At 38.4% G+C, this 17926-nt stretch overlaps 1 protein-coding gene across 1 annotated transcript in view; it reads right to left on the reverse strand.

Moving 5' to 3' along the window:
- Window positions 1-287: 287 nt before the first annotated feature.
- Window positions 288-17926, reverse strand: part of LOC116052760 (gamma-aminobutyric acid receptor subunit beta-2) — a 70777-nt gene continuing 53138 nt past the window's right edge. The window contains exons 6-10 of the mRNA XM_031303585.2: window positions 12153-12290; window positions 9941-10093; window positions 6429-6673; window positions 5441-5581; window positions 288-4843 (exon numbers count right to left, since the gene is read on the reverse strand). Of these exons, the coding sequence (XP_031159445.1) occupies window positions 4496-4843; window positions 5441-5581; window positions 6429-6673; window positions 9941-10093; window positions 12153-12290 (1025 nt within the window). The 3' untranslated portion in view covers window positions 288-4495. The remainder of the gene's footprint in view (window positions 4844-5440; window positions 5582-6428; window positions 6674-9940; window positions 10094-12152; window positions 12291-17926) is intronic.

Raw genomic sequence — 17926 nt, forward strand, 5'->3', positions numbered from 1 at the left:
GTACCAATGTACAACTGAACAACAAGTAATTATCAGCTAGACTTTGAAATTACCCCTAATGATTGTGTTATTTGAGGTTTTTCAAGCATGATAAAATATTAGCTGCTAACATGGGTCTGGTCTTACTGGGATTTTTTTGTGAGCAACAAATGTTGAACATTAATGTTCTCACAAGCCCACATAAACAAAAAATGTTTAGCAGGGAACTTGGATAAACTTGTCCCATCCATGAAAAAGTATAATCTTTTCTCTTCCTCCAATTTAGTGCAAACATAAATACTCACAGATTTAGAACTGTATACAATATTTATTGACAATGTATTCATTTCCATAGGTTTTTTTAATAGTAAAGACAGACACTGACTTTTACAGCTCTGGGTTTCTGGGAATGTTCTTGTGAGTGGCACATAGAAGGATTTTTCAAGGTGGAGGGTGTTGAGAAGGTAAGAAGGATTAATGCTCCTTGGAGTGGAGTCCAGGGCAGCAGGAGGCTAAGGCTTCTTCTGTGAGTGTGTGCAAACATACACTGTCACCAAGATGTGTCATTTAGGCTTTTAAGATGTCAGTCTGTCCTTGCTCTCCAGAGAAGACTGCTCTCTTTCTTTCCAAAAACCTTAACTTTCCAGAAATGAAGAGATAAAAAGCCATTTTCAACCCATGTACAACCATGTATTTTTTTCAACTTTATACAAGGGATCATGACAGGATGTTGTAAGTAGACATGTCATTAAGTTTCCAGAATCCCCAGAGGACAACGTTATCATTCTGTATATAAATGTGAAAATTGCAAAAATTGGATTTACAAGGTTTTGCCAAACGACAGTGTCTGCAGTTATACTTTTTTTACACAGGAGTATAGAAGTATAAAAATATATGAAACATAAAAGCGCTGTGAAGTACAAACACATATTCAAAGTGTAGAACTTATGAAGCAGACCTTTCTTGCCAGGAAACACTATGTCTGGTCAACATACATCCACTATACACTCTCACACTTAAATACACCATGTCATACCACATCTGAAGATTAAGAAATATATGTATATTGGGTTGGTTGAGACATATCTATGGCTGAGGTGGATTTAGTACCTTAATGACTTTTAAAATATTTTAGGTGTTTAGATTCTGCCAATGCTGAACAAGTGTGCCATAGTACTTTTAATGTGTACAGCATTATCCGACTTGTGTTACAGTAAACAGAGAAAGCAAACACATTACAGAAACAAGATCACTAAGGTACTTTTCCTGAAGTACAATTCTTGGGTTTGAAATTGTAGTTTGTGGTTATTATGTTGTTAGTAGTGTGAATTGTGCTGACCTGAGATGGTTGACTATCTGGCTGATACAAAGGCATCGCTAGCCACTTTATCACTTGAACCTTTGTGTGTGTGTGTGTGTGTGTGTGTGTGTGTGTGTGTGTGTGTTTGAAAAGGTGGTGTACATTAAGATGTATTTAACTGATCATTGGTGCAATAAATTGTAATACTTTTGCTGACACATTACAGCAAATACATGCTGTAAGAGAATATCAACTACATTCATGAATATATTGTACATTTTGGCAAAACCAAAAAAGTGTGCTTTGACAAACAGAGAAAAAACAAACAAAACGTGATCAATTGACTGTAAAATAGACTATTTACATTGTTTCACATCAGCTTTTGCATTCTCTTAACATAACAGTATAAATTAATTGGAAATGTAAATAGATTTTTTGTTGAAAGCTCAGCTATATATTTACAGGAATATTATGTTCCAATTGATGATCATTAATATACTATCTGATATATACAGTACATACTTATTTAAATGTGTTTCTTGGGACATGATCCCAAATTTCAGTTCAACTCATCCTCATCTATAGAAAAATGTACAATGCCAATAATCAGGTTATTAGTAAATCTCAGAATCTATCTGGATCCATTTGCTTTTGTTTAGCAAATTTACTCACAAAATAAACAAACATTAAAAAAAAAGAAAGATAAGAAAGTTTGTTTGACATAACCAACACTATCAAAAAAACTCCCAAAATAAAACATACCAATTTACTTTTTTTTCTCCAATACCTAGATCAACACAATGTGAAAATGGTTCATTTTGATGAGTAACATGTAAACACCAGTAAAGTTATTGTAAGTTAGAACTATGCACAATGTTGGGCAGTGCTTGTGAAAATGCTTAAAACAGTGTCATTCTTAAAACACTTTTACGTAAATGCTTTTTTTTTTTTTGAAAATGTAAATATATGTAATAACATCCTCAATATTAAATACCAATCAAACACTTTTTTTTATAAATTGTAATTATAGACTTATGTATGCTCATTTGTGCGATGAATTAAACACATAAAAGCACAAAAGAAATGAAACAAATCAGTAAGAAAGAACATGAGCAAAAAAACAAATATTAACGAGTTACTACTGTACAGAGCATGCAGTAAGACATAACTGTATGTGGCTACATTTTAGTTAAACAATTAGCATATTCATGTTTAAGTGTTCACTCTCACCTTCACAATCAAAATGGTTTGGCATACCAGGAGAAAGTAACCCTTTGCGTTAGTTCTTTGTTGTTTCAGGTTAACTCAAAAGAACCACGTGAGACAAAAACTGCAGTTATTAGTGTGATTTTTGAAAAATATTCGGAGTCTTCCTTTCTATGTCTTCAGCAATGTTCTTGTAGATACAATTTCACACATAAGCCTTTGTCACTTACAGCGACTCTTAACTCCTTTGATGAATGAGTTGGTACTTTGTGTATGTGAAAATGAGGCCGTAACACCAGAGTTCTTTCATATAGACTGTGTGGCAAATCTATGGGAAGAGGGATATGACACTCGTGTGTATTCCAGCCCTAGTTGTATTTTGACATTTTAAACTTGTGGTAACTGAAACATAAAGTGTGATCGTACTCATAACAATAAAGTTCCTCTCAAGACAGCCCCCTTAAGCACCAGGTATTAGAAGAACGACGGTACAGCCTCTATGGCTTTAAACAACTTGTGTGCAAAATCTTTTATAAAATCTTAGAGTCAAAAGCACAGCATCATTAGTAAACAATCTGTAATTATCTATTATATGTTAATTTTGGATTAACGGCTATGTTCTTTATGAACATCAACCCATTTTTCAATCAGGAAACAATTATGACTAAGAGGTTTTAAACCAATGATAATTATAATAATCTGGCTTGGGAGGCAGACACAATATATAAACTCATTGGCAACAAAAGGAAAAATCATCTGCATAGAAAATTGATTATAAAGTAATGGTGTCAAAAGCTGATATTTAAAGTTGTTTTTGTGCTTGTATGCATCTGACCTGTGTGGGGACCAATGAAGCCCTTTTATCTTTATCATCTCTGTCTCTGCTGAACCCTTAAAAATAATTATCATAGCTGATAAAGTGCCTTTTCAGCAGTTGTGAATTATTATTTTTTTTATCCATGTGGTAAATATGTATCCTAGAAAGTGAGAATAGAGAGCTGAAAAGGAAATTTTGTAGGTCATATTATTCCTATGATAACTACTATACAGGTGATATTTATGTACATACACAGTTAAAGACTAAACTACGTTATTCAGACACAGTCATCCCCAAAGACATCCATACTGTGTATATGTGCTTTAGGGTAGAATATTAATAATTATATTAATATTTAAGAAATGCCAATTTGGCTTAAGATTAATATTTTACATTTTCTTTCTTAGTTATTTCTCTCTTGTTGTTCTTTACTCTCTTTTAACTGTTTAACACCATACATAATAATGACAATCCAAATTGTCTGTATTAGCTTTATGCTTCTTTACATTATACTATGTTTGACTGTTAACAGGCATCTTGAGTGCAATCTGAGTTTTGGAATGTTAGTTGTTACTTAATTTCACCCTATTAAAATGGTTTATGGACTGAGAAAATGCTTACAAATGAATTAGTACTCCCAGTATATTAAAGTAGAAAACGCTGTTTTGAAATTTCTTGCACAACACATGATAGTGTAAATTGTGAACCTTAGGCCATTATTATATTAGTATGAAATGAATTAACATTTTGTGTCTTTGACATAATTAATCTTAGAAAACCCTGCTGACCTGAAACTTGCTTCAGCACTTTTTAAGTAGTGTCAGTGAAAATAAACATGTCATTAAAATATGTCAATGGCAATGAAGTATGTATGCTGTAAATGTAACAAAATAAAACATAAAAAACTATGCAAACAAACATTTAAAAAAATGGCAAAACACGCAATTCATAAAATATAATTTTAACAATTACTCAGTAACAGGCACCTTATATGATTGTAATCTCTCTTCTATAAGGTTTCCACGTGTTAGCCAGCAAATGTGGTATTAGATATGATGGATCCAGTCCTGAATATAGTAATTCAGTCCAGTTTTATGCAATCACATGAAAATGAAACACACCAGATACAAACAACAAATGAGCAACATATTTTGCTTATTTGGTCTTGCCTTCACTGTTGTCCTTTGTTTCTTTTAATTAACATAGTAAAGCCAGTAAACAATGTTGAAGAAGGAGAAAACAGTTGGGAAGATCATCCTCGACCATTTGTCAATAGAGTTTACATCAGTCAAGTCTGGGATGTTGATCTTTAGCTGTGAAGCACGCCTCCGTAGTCGGCTCTTCTTTCGAGTCATGTGGCACTCCAGTGTGTTTCGGCCAAAGTTGTGCCTGGCCAGCCCTGCTTTACGGTACTGTAGAGTTGAGCTGTCGTATGTCAGCATGGTATTTCGTGGGTCATTGAGACCCAGAGCCAGCTCTGAAACGCCCATGTCGTTCTTGATGTCCAGAGTGCCCAAAAGGATGTTTTCATGTGGGTCCATCTGGAAAGAAGTCAAGTTTGTCTCATGTATTAATACCATGCAACAGCATTTTCTTTAACTAAATTGAATAAAAAACAAAGTGCCAAAATGATATTTAAAAAATGTAGAGACCACAAGAATATATTCTTCAGTATATATTAACTATGGGTGAAATGATTACGTGTAATGTGAAATGGGTAGCTCTTAGTGATGAACCCACAGATAATTATCATTATCTATGAAGTGTTAAGCGTCTTTCAGCATCTTTCAGCTTGTCGTTTTGGTTTTACCTCTCCAGCACCAAACAGACAAAATTAGTGACTAGCTGATGAACATAATGGAGCATATGGAAGCTAAAAAGCCAGATATTTCTCTCAGGAGTTGTTGAAGATCATCTCCCAAGAATATTGGAGTTATATCTACCAGACCCGTCCAGCAGAGTACTCCGTTTCTGCTGGATGTGTAAATGTTTGGTAACCCATTATCAACTTTATAATGTGATATGTCAAAGCTGTGTTTACATCTTGTCCTGCTGCCCCCAAGTGTCCCCCCCAAATAATCTAAATGTATAGTAGCAGTTTAACGCAGTTTGACATTTTTGAAAGGTTTTTGCAGTACCTTATTTTTTTGATCGCCAAGTCCAATTGCTGCGTCGTCCACAAAGATTGGTTCCCACATCGAGTCATGGCCATCAAGATCCCTTTGTTTCATTCTTGCATACAGAGTATCATCTCTGCCAACTACATTCCCCACCAGCCACTGCAACAAAACAGAATTGCCATGGTTACTTAAGCAACCAAAAAGTAGTGGAAGGAGGTTGCATTATGTAGGCAGGTATAAGCTGGCAACACTGAACATTTTATGAAATAATTAAATCCTTGAGTTTAGGAGTGAATGCATGTATGGACATGAACTGCATGACAGAATAAAGCATACTTTATCAGAGGATTCAAAACACAAGTCTGTGTTTTACCTTTCTCGCTTTCCTATACTTGATGTTACAGGATGTTAATAGAGCCATTTTTCTGCTCAGTGTATACCGTGTTTTGTATTGAACTATTATCAGCATATCCATGTGCAGCCATGTTATGGTGGCCATTTTGCATCTCTGCTTGTAAGCATTTGGTTTACGTCAGCTCGGAGCACAAACTTGGATGAAGAGAACGCAACTCTTTCTATCAAGACAAAGAGCCAAGTGCCTCTGAGACCTGCTTTCACTCTGTTTCGGCTGGCAATATGTCCTATTTGGATATCAAACAGGGCTAGTACAAGCTTATTAGGCTGGCTTTCCTTGGCACGGTGAAGGCATGAAACATTAGGTCGACCCTCTATCTGAAGTGATGACATTTCTTGTCTTTGCTAGTAATTATTCTGAGCTCCTTAGACAGCTTTATGAGTAATGAAATTATACTTCCGATGCAAAGTAAAGAAAATATGTGATTTTGTGAATCTAGAACAAGGAAAACAGATTTTATATGAAAATGTTAGAATGTGGAAGCTCATCTAGAGTTTATGCCTGCTTCTACATATGCAGCAAAATCTACATACATGGAGGCATTTTTCAGAAAATAATTCTGAATTTTGGGAAAAGCTAAACTATTCTTACCTTGTTTGGATCCATCCTCATCTTTTCGTTATTGGCAGTAGTCAGTTTCTCTGCTGCCCTTTTCTGACGTTGAGGGCCCCGTCCAAAGAAGATGTAGTTTACCAGCGCATACTCCAGCAGAGCCAGGAAGACAAAGACAAAGCAGCCCATGAGGTACATGTCTATTGCCTTGACATAGGGTATTTTGGGGAGGGTTTCTCTCAGGTGGGTGTTAATGGTAGTCATGGTGAGCACCGTGGTAATACCTGGAGGAGAAAGACCATTTTCATTACATTATATTGGAAACAGTATGAATCAAGAATGTTAAAATAAAAAAGTATTGCTTAGTAAACTACATATCAGCAGTTGAAAGTATGCCTTATTTATTTAACTAGTGCAGTGCCCATTTGGAGCGTGTGTTTGGAACGAGCCAATTGCTTGGTTCCCAGTATTTTGTTTTCCACAACTTTATCTAACTATAAGCGTGGTTTAATCAGGAGTGGCTCGGCTGCGGTAGAGTTTAGATTCTTGGCCCCCGCCACATCCGCCAGCCGGACCCTTGATCAAGCAATTTATTTTATTTTTTTTATCCATTACCTTATTATCCTATTTGGGTGGGGAGATAGCTATGCCATAATCAGAAATATTATAAATATATATATAGGCTATATAAAAGTAACAAATGTGTACAAAAGTTAGGCTGCAGTTACAAAATGCAGCACGTGTCATGCGCGGAGTCTCCTCCTCTCGCACGCATCACACCGGGAGCTTGAAGATGTAAAGAAAAAAAGAAAAACAGGAGAATTAACTTTGAGCAAGTGTGGAGGAAAGTCGGAGGTATGGAAGCAGTTTAAACAAGTCGTGGGCAGTGACAACAATATGTTGTTCATCATTGTTTCTTTTTTTTTTTTTTAACGTTTCTTCATTCAGATCCATTTGCGATCCGTTCCATTCTAAACAAACAGCGCAGTTTACATGCTTCGTCCTTGTTGTATTATTCTAAACAGATTTCTGCAGTTCAAACAACTCTGAATTGTAGTTGAGAACGTCAGTTATAACGGCCCACGTATTAAAAAATTGTCGGGTTTAAATCGGGCTCGGGCTCATAATTACAGTTAATGTGTCGGGCCGGGCCGGGCTCGGACGCAACGTGCTCGGGCTTGGGCAGGTTCGGGCTTGATTTTTTGGGCCGATCTAAGCTCTAGGCTGCGGTTCATCTAGAGATTTGGCATTTCCCCTTTTTTTCATGTAGCCGTCACACACCCAGGTAGTGATGTGGGGAAGGAGGAAGCATGGCTCAGCCTTCTGGGGAAGCACATCGCTACAGCACGTAGCAATGTGGCCCGGGTGAGGGAGGGAGAAAGTCTGGCTCAGCTGGCTGGGGAAGCCGCTCTTAAACAGCGTGCAGAAGAAATGTGCGCAAGCACTGGCAACAAAATAACGTGTTGGAGAGCCCAAGAGCTGTTCATCTAACGTGTTTGTGTACGATTTATTTTATCATTTGCATGTAGGGTAAACAGCAATCAGTTTTTGGCAGATGATCACTTCTGGCACGACACCGGTAGCCCACTGCGAAGACTTGCTTGGACTCGCCGTTCCGTCAAAGGATGTACTGTAGCTACTCCCCGCCCCCGCTGCTGTATTGCGCATGCAAGAGTCACACACACACGCACAGACATTCCTCGATTTATAGTTGGATGCACTCACAAATTTACTTCTTGCATGTTTTTGCATTAAATTAATAGCAACAATCCCCCGAAACTCTTACTTCTGACTGAATGTGTGAGTGATTCAATCCTTCCAACCGCAAGACATCTTTTTGATCTACTTGATACCATGTCTGTGCTTGATTAAGCCTGCCAGGATCAATGAACCTGAGGGGCTTACCCCCATGACTTCAAACCATGCACAGGGAGACAAGCTAAAAGATGTGCACCTAAAGTACTGCAGCGATTTGAAATTCAAATGTCAACCTTGGTCTTGTTCATTAGCGAGAACTCCTACTGAGAAAAGTTGTAGACCATTTTCAAAAACCTCACCCAACAAGTTTTGGGGATAGTTGCTGTCAGATTGACAGTGCATATCAATGTGTTGAGTTTGTGCTTATTATGAGTGACACACTATCTCTTGCTTGTAGTTATTTAATTTCATATATTTCAATGACATATTCTTGTCATTTTCGCATAGCACATTGGCTCTTGGATGTAGTGGGCTTACAGCAGTGTGTGTCTATGGTATATGCAGGAATTATAAATGGCATGAGAAGGCTGATTCTATTCTAAAGCTTAAATATGATTTTCCTTGCATGATTACATAATTGTGTTCTCAGCTCCTATAGCGCTCACAAATCCTCCCACACGCACCTGTATATTTTTGAAAGCACACAAAGCGTGATTATTTAAGTCAGTTTCTATGGAGAGTGTCAGTAAATAATTATGAAATTATTTTACAGCTGTCACAAAGCTGTCAGGTGACCACCGCTCAAAATAGGATTCAGGCAATTTTCCCAAGCTGTTGCTGCAAGAGCTTAACAATAACAACAAAGGATTCCTGCAGCACAGTGGCCATGTGATTCAACCATTACAGGTCAATTTTAACGCCTAAAACCAGGTCAGAGTAAAGTGGTTCTTGAATCTAGTGTAGATTGGGGGGTGACCGGACATTTCCAAACTCTGCTGACCCGCCTCCATTATCGAGCATTACCTTTTTTTTCATTAAATCCCATGCAAACTTCCCGATCACTAAATGCAGCTCAGTCGTCAATCAGCGAAATTGCCTTGTCGACTAAAGCGAGGGATGGGTAGAAGGACGGATGAAGCTGGGTGGATGGAGTAGGGTGAAAAGAAGACAGGGAGCTTCCGATAACACAGAGTAAAGCTAGAAGCTCAATACAAACCTCACAGGCTACACAGGGTTTACATAATCAAGGATGACGGGGGGGAAATTGTAACTTCCAGAAAAGCACAGAGGCTCTGGAATCAAGAGTGGAAACAAATCAAAATGGTCATCCATCATAATACGTCTGTGGGATACAGCAACATTTGTTGTACTGGGATGGATTTTTGACCCTGTTAACACCCACAGTGATTGTAAAACAAGTGAAGTGTAGTTGTGGATCAGCGCATTGTTATTCTGACACAAAGCTCAGTAATTAAGGAATTTAGAAAAGTAAACATTAAAGATACCGTTTGAAGACCTGTATAAGTACACAATAAAAACTCACGGCCTTCACAGCACTACAATTGACTATATTTGTCAATATAGTCAACCTTCACGTTTGCCTCAGATTTTCTTGCCTGACTTAATGTAAAATATGTTGTATATATATTGACACCCCCAAGGTTTCTTGTCTCTATTTGCCCTTCAAGTGAATGATGTAATTGCTATGAGGTAAAATTTTGGAGGGGGATAAAATATAATCAATCTAAGTATAGCTTTCCCTGGTCAGTCTATTTCAGTGCCAGAGCAATCTTCTTTTAAGTGTCCACCCCAATATCCTGTCAACCTGTCTATATTTGTATTGCAGGCCTCACCGAGAGCCACTCTGGCAGCAGAGGCGTCGTAGTTGATCCAGAAGGAGACCCAGGAGAGGATGGTGATAAGTATAGAAGGCATGTATGTCTGTAGGATGAAGTACCCAATGTTTCTCTTCAGCTTAAAACTCAGGGACAGACGAGGGTAAGCACCTGCAGAGAGGGGACAGAGGAAAAAACGTCCCTGGTGTTGGAGTCAGCTAATTGGTGCATCTACAATCCTGTTGCTTTACAAATCATGTACAAAAAAAGAATACCAACATTCAGTCCTCCACAGTGGTCTGACACTGTCATCCTTTTTTCACAGCAGGATAACGTATGTCTGCCTTTGCTACTGAATGCAGCCATATATTATCTTTAATTTGCAATCAAAAGGTTGTCTTGTGAGAAATTTCTGTCGAAAAAAATATAATTTAACACATCTGTCAATTTAAAAAAAAAAGTAACTATTTTTGGGATAACCTATTAACTTTTTACTCTGAAAAAAGAAAAGAGTGACAAATCATCACAATTCCCTATTTTGTCAGATATTCAATAAAAAGCAGCAAATCCTTACATTTCAGAAGCGGGAACCAGTGAATGTCTAGCACTTTGGCTTGATAAATGTCCAAAACAATTGATTGATTGTGAGGGTATCCTAAATGTAGCCTGTACTCCTTCAGCAGTTCTTCCAAGCTCGTTTATCAACAATAATCTCTCATTCCTGGGTTGTACTTTGCAGAAGCAACTCAATAAAAGGCCATATTTGTTGTGTCCACCAAACTCAAGCGCTCTTTAGAATTACCTATTCTTCACTGCCTGTGTTTATACACAATATTGCAAGAGGTTTGATGGTTTGTCTGTTGAGGGTCCACTTGTTTTGCTTATTTGCTCTATTTGAAATTAACCCACAGCAGGGGTTTTGGTAAGGTCCAAATTGTATCAACACATATATTTCTCTCCTTAGGGAACTGGCTGCATTTTGGTTTGAGTTGAATTACAAATGGAGAAAAGCACCATAAAAAGAGCTAGAATACACTGCAATATCCAGTCTATTGGCGAGTCAAGCAGAAACAGAGGGGAGTAAGGAAGGAAGAATATGTATTTTTAATGAAAGCACCAACAACACACCAGCCTCAGCTCCTCTTGGAATGTCACCTCTTAGATATTTAATTTAGCTAATGTTAGCACGAGCCACCAAGAGAATCCCTTAATTATTTCTTTATGAAGTGTGGAAACAGCTCCGGTAGAAAATGACAGGACGGAGGTGCAACGGTGAATATTTATTATTTATAAGGGCAACAATGACATTGCCTATCCTTGGAGTGAAAAATGAAACTAGTATTGGCTAAATGCCCAGGCACATGTGCTGATGATTGCATCTCTCGGTGCCCCCCAGGTCATATACTCCATATCGCAATAGACAGCGCGTTAAAAGGGAATCCCCTGTATACCATATCTCTGTATAAGGCAATACAAATCAGGCACACTGTAGGGACCCACTTGGGCCGATCACAAACACATACACACGTGCATACAAACATTGTGCATATATCAGAAAGCATTATGTTATTAATAGGGTTACGTGGAATGTGTGGCCCTTGCAGACAAAACAAGTCGTCTCATTGGTGGAGTCTCTATACGTTCATATTGCATTAGTCTTCTGCTCGCATTCTGTACAGTACCTAGAAACTGTATTCAGCAGAACCGCTGTCCCGCTTACAATTGCTTGCTTGCATGACAAATTCATGAAGATGAAAATGCAGAAGAGATTAATATGTTATTGTATCAGACATCATTCTTGTTGTTTATTGCTGTTAAATAAGTCATGGTGTCTTCCGTCTCCAATGGCGACACCTCATTAGAAGGTTTGTATGTGCGTTCATACATTTACATAACATTCAGCGTTTCTTGAAGTTAGTGGATGCTATTTTTCATATCAATAAGTGCAAACTGTAAAAAGAGTCAATATTTATGAATTGCCATATTGCCAGCTTTGCAGCAGCATAATGATAATGACATAACCCTGAGAGACAGAAAATAATTAAAAGTGTTTTTAATGGAAATGAAGGCAAAGTAATAACAGGAAAGTTATGTACAAAGTTTAACATATATGCTTCAAGATCATATTTATTTCAAAGCTATTGATATTGGATTGCATTAAATTGTACCAGTGTTGCTGTTATTGTGTTCAACTATGATTTATGCATTTCAACCTGTTTGTTATCATTACCTGTGGAGAAGACGACATTCTTGGAGATGAGCTTATGATCCACAATGGAGAACTGGGGAAGTTCGATCTTGTCCACCCCCGTCACAGCATTGTCTCCTCCTCGCCAGTGGAACTCAATATCATCTGTAGTGTAACCATCTGAGATAGGGTACAGAGCACAGTATTACTGAGGATTGTTAATGGTCTGTACAGTATATATGTTCAAAATGATGTCCCATCTAGATCCCATACAGTCCAGTTAATTAATCACCTTGCATGATTAGGTTTGCATTAGTCACCATTTTATATTCTGCTGACAGCAGACACATTCATTGGTCTTTGGTTCACTGACCTCAAATGTGAGGTTACCCACAAGGAAAGGATGTCTCTAATATCCTATACTTCAATATTTGGGTATTTGCATTTACAGTATGAATACATGTGGTTGTTTGCTACAACTACTTACTGACTTAGTGGGTGCCATATCTATTTATCCAACACTTAGTTGCATATTGTATATACAGAGCTAAAGGCGCTAGCTAAATTAGGCTTGATTGGTGTGAATGAACGGTCTGTGAACCTGGCATCTAAATGTCATGACACTGTCAAATGACTCTGTTTATGTAATTATTCGGTTCATGTGGGTGTTTCTAAACTCTTTATTGTGCTTTGACACTTTTCAAGTATCAACATTAATTTGTTCATCTATTATTATTATTATTATTATTATTATTATTATTATTATTGTTATTATTGACTACTTTACTATATTGACTCCTCACTTATGATAGTTCAGCATGACATAACATTGGAAAGACTCAGGAAAAATGACTTCTGTTAAGTGATTTCTTTCACCTTCTTTCCTAAGTACTCACGCATACATCTGCCCAGTACAACCACAGTCTATAGTGGGTCACTGAGCAGTTCCACAACAGTTCCATGCCTTGTTCAAGTGCACCTCAACATCATCGTCTGAGGTACCCACGTCGTGCTGACGTCTTGGTACTGTATTCCTGACAATAACTAAATTATGGAAAAGCCTGTTAAAACTATAAATTATGAAATGAAGTTAAGCATGCAACATTCCATATAGTCGCTGATGGAAACCCTTATATATATGTGACTAAATACGAGTCAACTGTATTATGTGTTGTCCCATGAGCAACTAAATTATTAAATACCAAGAGCAAGAATGATTAAATTATCAGGCTTGGAATCCATTTTCATCTCTAAAACCCAGTCAAATATGTAAAGGGACAAGAGGAAAGTCCATTAATATTAATCTAAACCAAAGCTACTCGCTCTTTTGCTCTCATTTTGGCCCAATCAGTGGAGACATGGACAGCAAGGCAGGAGCAATAAATGACTGAGTAACACTGGTACTCTGTAGTTATAGCTGAAGACAAGGCCTGTTAAAAAAGAAAAGAAAAAAAAGCCATGAAGAAAAGTAGATTTTTTTTTTTTTTATCGGACCATGAAACTTGGCTCTTGCATAATCCACTGCCTACTGTCTGACTGTCTGGTGCAGTTGACTCGTCTGCTGACTTCAGGGCATAAGAGTATTGGTCACAGAGAGAGGCGAGGAGAGACAGGAGAGACAGGAGAGACAGGAGACAGCTGGAATTAGTGTCCTTCTTCAGTGCACTTCTTCAGAAGGCTGCTCACCTTTAAACCAAGCTAAAACCAAGTTTAAAAAAAACTCAATTAAAACAGAAATTGGCTATATAGTATTTACAATGGGTATATATTGTCACCATGTGAACCTGCGTGTGTGTTAGAATGCCTCTTTCAATAGTAATGAAGCTGTTTTAAGGCCTCCCGACGCCACAGCAGAAGTTAGACTAATAATAAACCTTGACAGACTGCTGTAAAAAAAAAAAAAAACAGCCACATGTACATCAGACAAGCTTGTTTTAAAGCATGGATGGCATTATTGCTTTTCCATATTGGCATTCTTTAGGGCAAAAAGGGTTGAGACAGAGAACATTTTTATAGTGCAAGACAATTAGATTGCTATATTTTGTACATCGTGAGGTAGCAGCACTAGATTGTCTCAGAGTTCTGACAGCTCATCACGATGAGTGCATCGAAGTGTGAACTTGCTCAACTGAGAGTCAGGGGGCCAAGGCTTGCAATACACTTTGCTACCTCAAGACCAACAACTGAATATTGTAGTCTTACACAGTGCTTCATTTGTAAAGTGGGAGGTCCCGGCGCGCAGAGTGGGGGTGGATCCGGCGACTCAAAACGGGGGTTGGAGGTAACGGAACAAAAAAACAATTACACTGCCTACATAGCTTCTCTGACTAAACAAATCTAAACAACGCTGTGTGTACATCAGGGCAATGTTCATTTTAATTTCAGAACATGCACTGCATGGGTACGAAATGTAATGTCTCCACATTCTTGATCGGCGGAAACGATTTTTGCTTGTTTGGGATCTGACTGGCCAGCGTATTTGAACAAGTTAAGCAAACTTTGTTGTCTTTTTGACATTTTCCCCGAGTGAAACTAAGCAATCTCAACCAGCACAAGCGCATGTGTAACTTGAAGTGCCTCCCCTCCCTCCGTCCCTCTCCCCCCCTCTATTTGAAAATTCACCTCAAAACGCATTGAAAATGCAAACACAAGATTTCTGTGGAACTTTAATGGGGAATAAAGACTAACAAGACAGATAACGACATTGAACACTATACAAACAGTAATTTTTTTTTTCATTTAGGCGATTCATTTTTCATGAGTGACACAGGAGGTGCCGGATCCAATAAAAAAGGTTCCGGATCCAATGTCGGAGGTGCCGGAACATGTTACGGCGTGTTCTGGCTCAAATTAAGCCCTGGTCTTACATCATAAAACGTGTAAAACTGTTCAGTAACTTCCAATCTGCATGTCTAGTTTTAGGGAACAGCAGGAGATGGACTGAACAACAAATATTGAATGTGTTCAGTAACTCAACATGCAACATAATAATAATTTCTGATGGTTGCCAATAGTTGTTACAACTGAATATTTGCTACAATGGGGATTTGCATGCATGGTAGTTGAGGTTGCCTGAGCGACTATTGTTATATTATTAGTTGATGCTCCTTGCACTATTGTGAATGACCATCTTTGTTGGAAGCTGATGATAGGGAGATTTAGCAGCTCTGTGTGTGTGTGTGTGTGTGTGTGTGTGTGTGTGTGTGTGTGTGTGTGTGTGTGTGTGTGTGTGTGTGTGTGTGTGTGTGTGTGTGTGGGGTGGGATGGCGGTGATGATGGGGCCGGGCTGGATGACGAATGACAGCATGTTTGACAGAACAATTTAGGGGGAACTCCCACGCTGTTTCATTGATTATTGAATATAGACCGTTATGCCACACCCCATCTCCTCCCCCTCCTCTGGTCTCTCTTTTTAATCCCCCACTGTTCTTCTCTAACTTGTTCTGTTTTCATCTCCTTTCCTCCCACCACTTTTTCCATTTGATTACACTCCTCTCCTTCTTTCCTTTCTGTTATTTTCTCTGTCATAACTGCTATTATGTGTCCATCTTTCTTTCACTGTACCTTCCCTCTTCTTCTCCCTCCCCCATACCCTGCTCTGCTTAATTAATACTTGTGTGACCTATTTAGTTGCTCTGAATTATTAAAGCAGACTCCTCAGTGGCTGCTTTCAACACCCTCACATTCTGACATCTCTTGGTCCTCTTGACGGAAGTGGAGTTGTGTGCTCACTGCGTTCAGATATACTCTCTTTATGTACAGTATAGATTGGGTAGTCATGTGACAGCATCATCACATCACATAAGAGGTTATCAATACATTCTCAAAATGTATTCCAAAGGAAATAAGTAGCCAAAGAAGGGACTGAACAATTAAATTAATGTGTTCTTTTCTCTCAGTTCCAGTAAAAAGTCTGGCAGCTGCATTTTGACTTGCAGACGATTAAGTGCTTTTCTACTAAGTGCAGAGTATAAGAAAATTATATTAGTCAAGATTGGATGGAAGAAATGCAAGCCAGGTCAGGGGCAGACAGAAATAACTTAATTTTGGATACATTTCTTAAATCATAAAACTGTGACTGAACAACCTCTTCTACTTGAGATTGAAAATTAAAATTTGAGTCAGTGTGTTCAGTCCCAGAGGATCGTCCCCAGAGGATGGAAGTGACCCCCTGATCTTTCCATTTGTGTCACCATCAGGGCCAAACACAGGATAGACCCTTTCTGTTTTGCACCACCTCACGCCAAAATGTCTGCTCTTCCAGGGATATATCCAAGGGGGTACGCGTCTGTCAACAACCCGTAGATCCTATGGCACCATTTTGATGCTAACAAGCACTCACCCACGGTTAGCATCCCATTGACTGCCATTCATTTTGGCGCCACTTTGACAGCAAATAACTTTACATCTAAAGCGTTTAAAGACTTTATATGTCCATTGTTTATTTCTAAAGAAACACGACAATGTATAAAAGGCTCCATTACCTTGTACCTCACATTATGGCTCCGTAGAAGGCATTTTTTTAAAAATAAGCTAACGATTGTGTCATAACCAAGCAACTTACTGTCGCATAGTAGAGGAATTACTGTATAGTACAGGAGAAGCTCGCAGGCAGTTTCGACTTACATTAGCTGTTTAAGTTTAATTACTAATGGTAACTAGCATTTTAGTTAGCAATAATTAGCCTGTGCCTATGTTATCTCCTTACATATACCTACGCTCTCCGTCTCTGCAAAATTGGGAATGATTGAGATTTCTCTTGGCACAGCTACCGGAAGACTTACAACTTTCAGAAAGGTTGCTCACATCACATTTATGTCGTCTCTCTCAGTTGGAGGCTGCGCAGTAACGCTCAGTGCTCACCGGAAAAGTGCTTCTAATATCCTTCACTGGTCTCCGTCCAGAGCAACGGGATCTGTTGGTCCAGTTTATATACTGTCTATGGATATATCTCAAGATCTAGCAGGCGGATTGTGATGCACATTCTTGATCCCAACGAAATATAACCTTTTGATTATATTGACCCCATGGCCTTTCCTCTGGCACCTCAGGATAAGCTCTACAATTTAAGCAAAGCATAAAAGAGCAAAATCATAAATTAGGGATGTCCAGATCCGATCACGTGATCGGAAATCGGGCCCGATCACGTGGTTTCAGACTCGATCGGAATCGGACGTTACCTCTCGATCAGGACTCGGATATGTATATATATTCTCATTATTTTTTAACACATCTATAGTTATGCGGTGGCACAGTTAGACCCTTTTGACTCCACACAGAAACAGCAACACGTGTGGCATGACATCACTTTGTTGCAGAGACGCTATTGGTTAAATGCCGGCAAAGTAGAACACGGAAGCAGCTTGAAGCGGAAAGCGCGAGTATGTCTGCGGTCTGGAGGTATTATAAAGTTGATAACAACAACATTGCCATAGCAAACTGTGAGATATGTAACAGAAGTGCTCTGTTTGTTAACAGAGTTGTTGAATGTTAAAATAAGGTGAATTAAATAAAAAATAAGGAACATCCTGGATCTGCTTTTTCGCTCTTCTTTATTCTTTTTTTATATATTATAGAAGTATCGGATCGGGACTCGGTATCGGTAGATACTCAAAATCAAATGACTCGGACTCGGACTCAAGGGCAAAAAAACCTGATCGGGACATCCCTATCATAAATATACTGTTTGTTCCATCCAACACTTTTGTATCATGGGGTGTAATGCACATTGCAGTCTCTCCAGGGGCTAACACATGTTTACAATCAGTAGAGATAAATGAATGCCTTTGTGCAAACCTTAAACAAATCAGAGTCAA

The sequence above is a fragment of the Sander lucioperca genome, chromosome 13 (genome assembly GCF_008315115.2).
Source record: "Sander lucioperca isolate FBNREF2018 chromosome 13, SLUC_FBN_1.2, whole genome shotgun sequence".
Classification (NCBI taxonomy): domain Eukaryota; kingdom Metazoa; phylum Chordata; class Actinopteri; order Perciformes; family Percidae; genus Sander; species Sander lucioperca.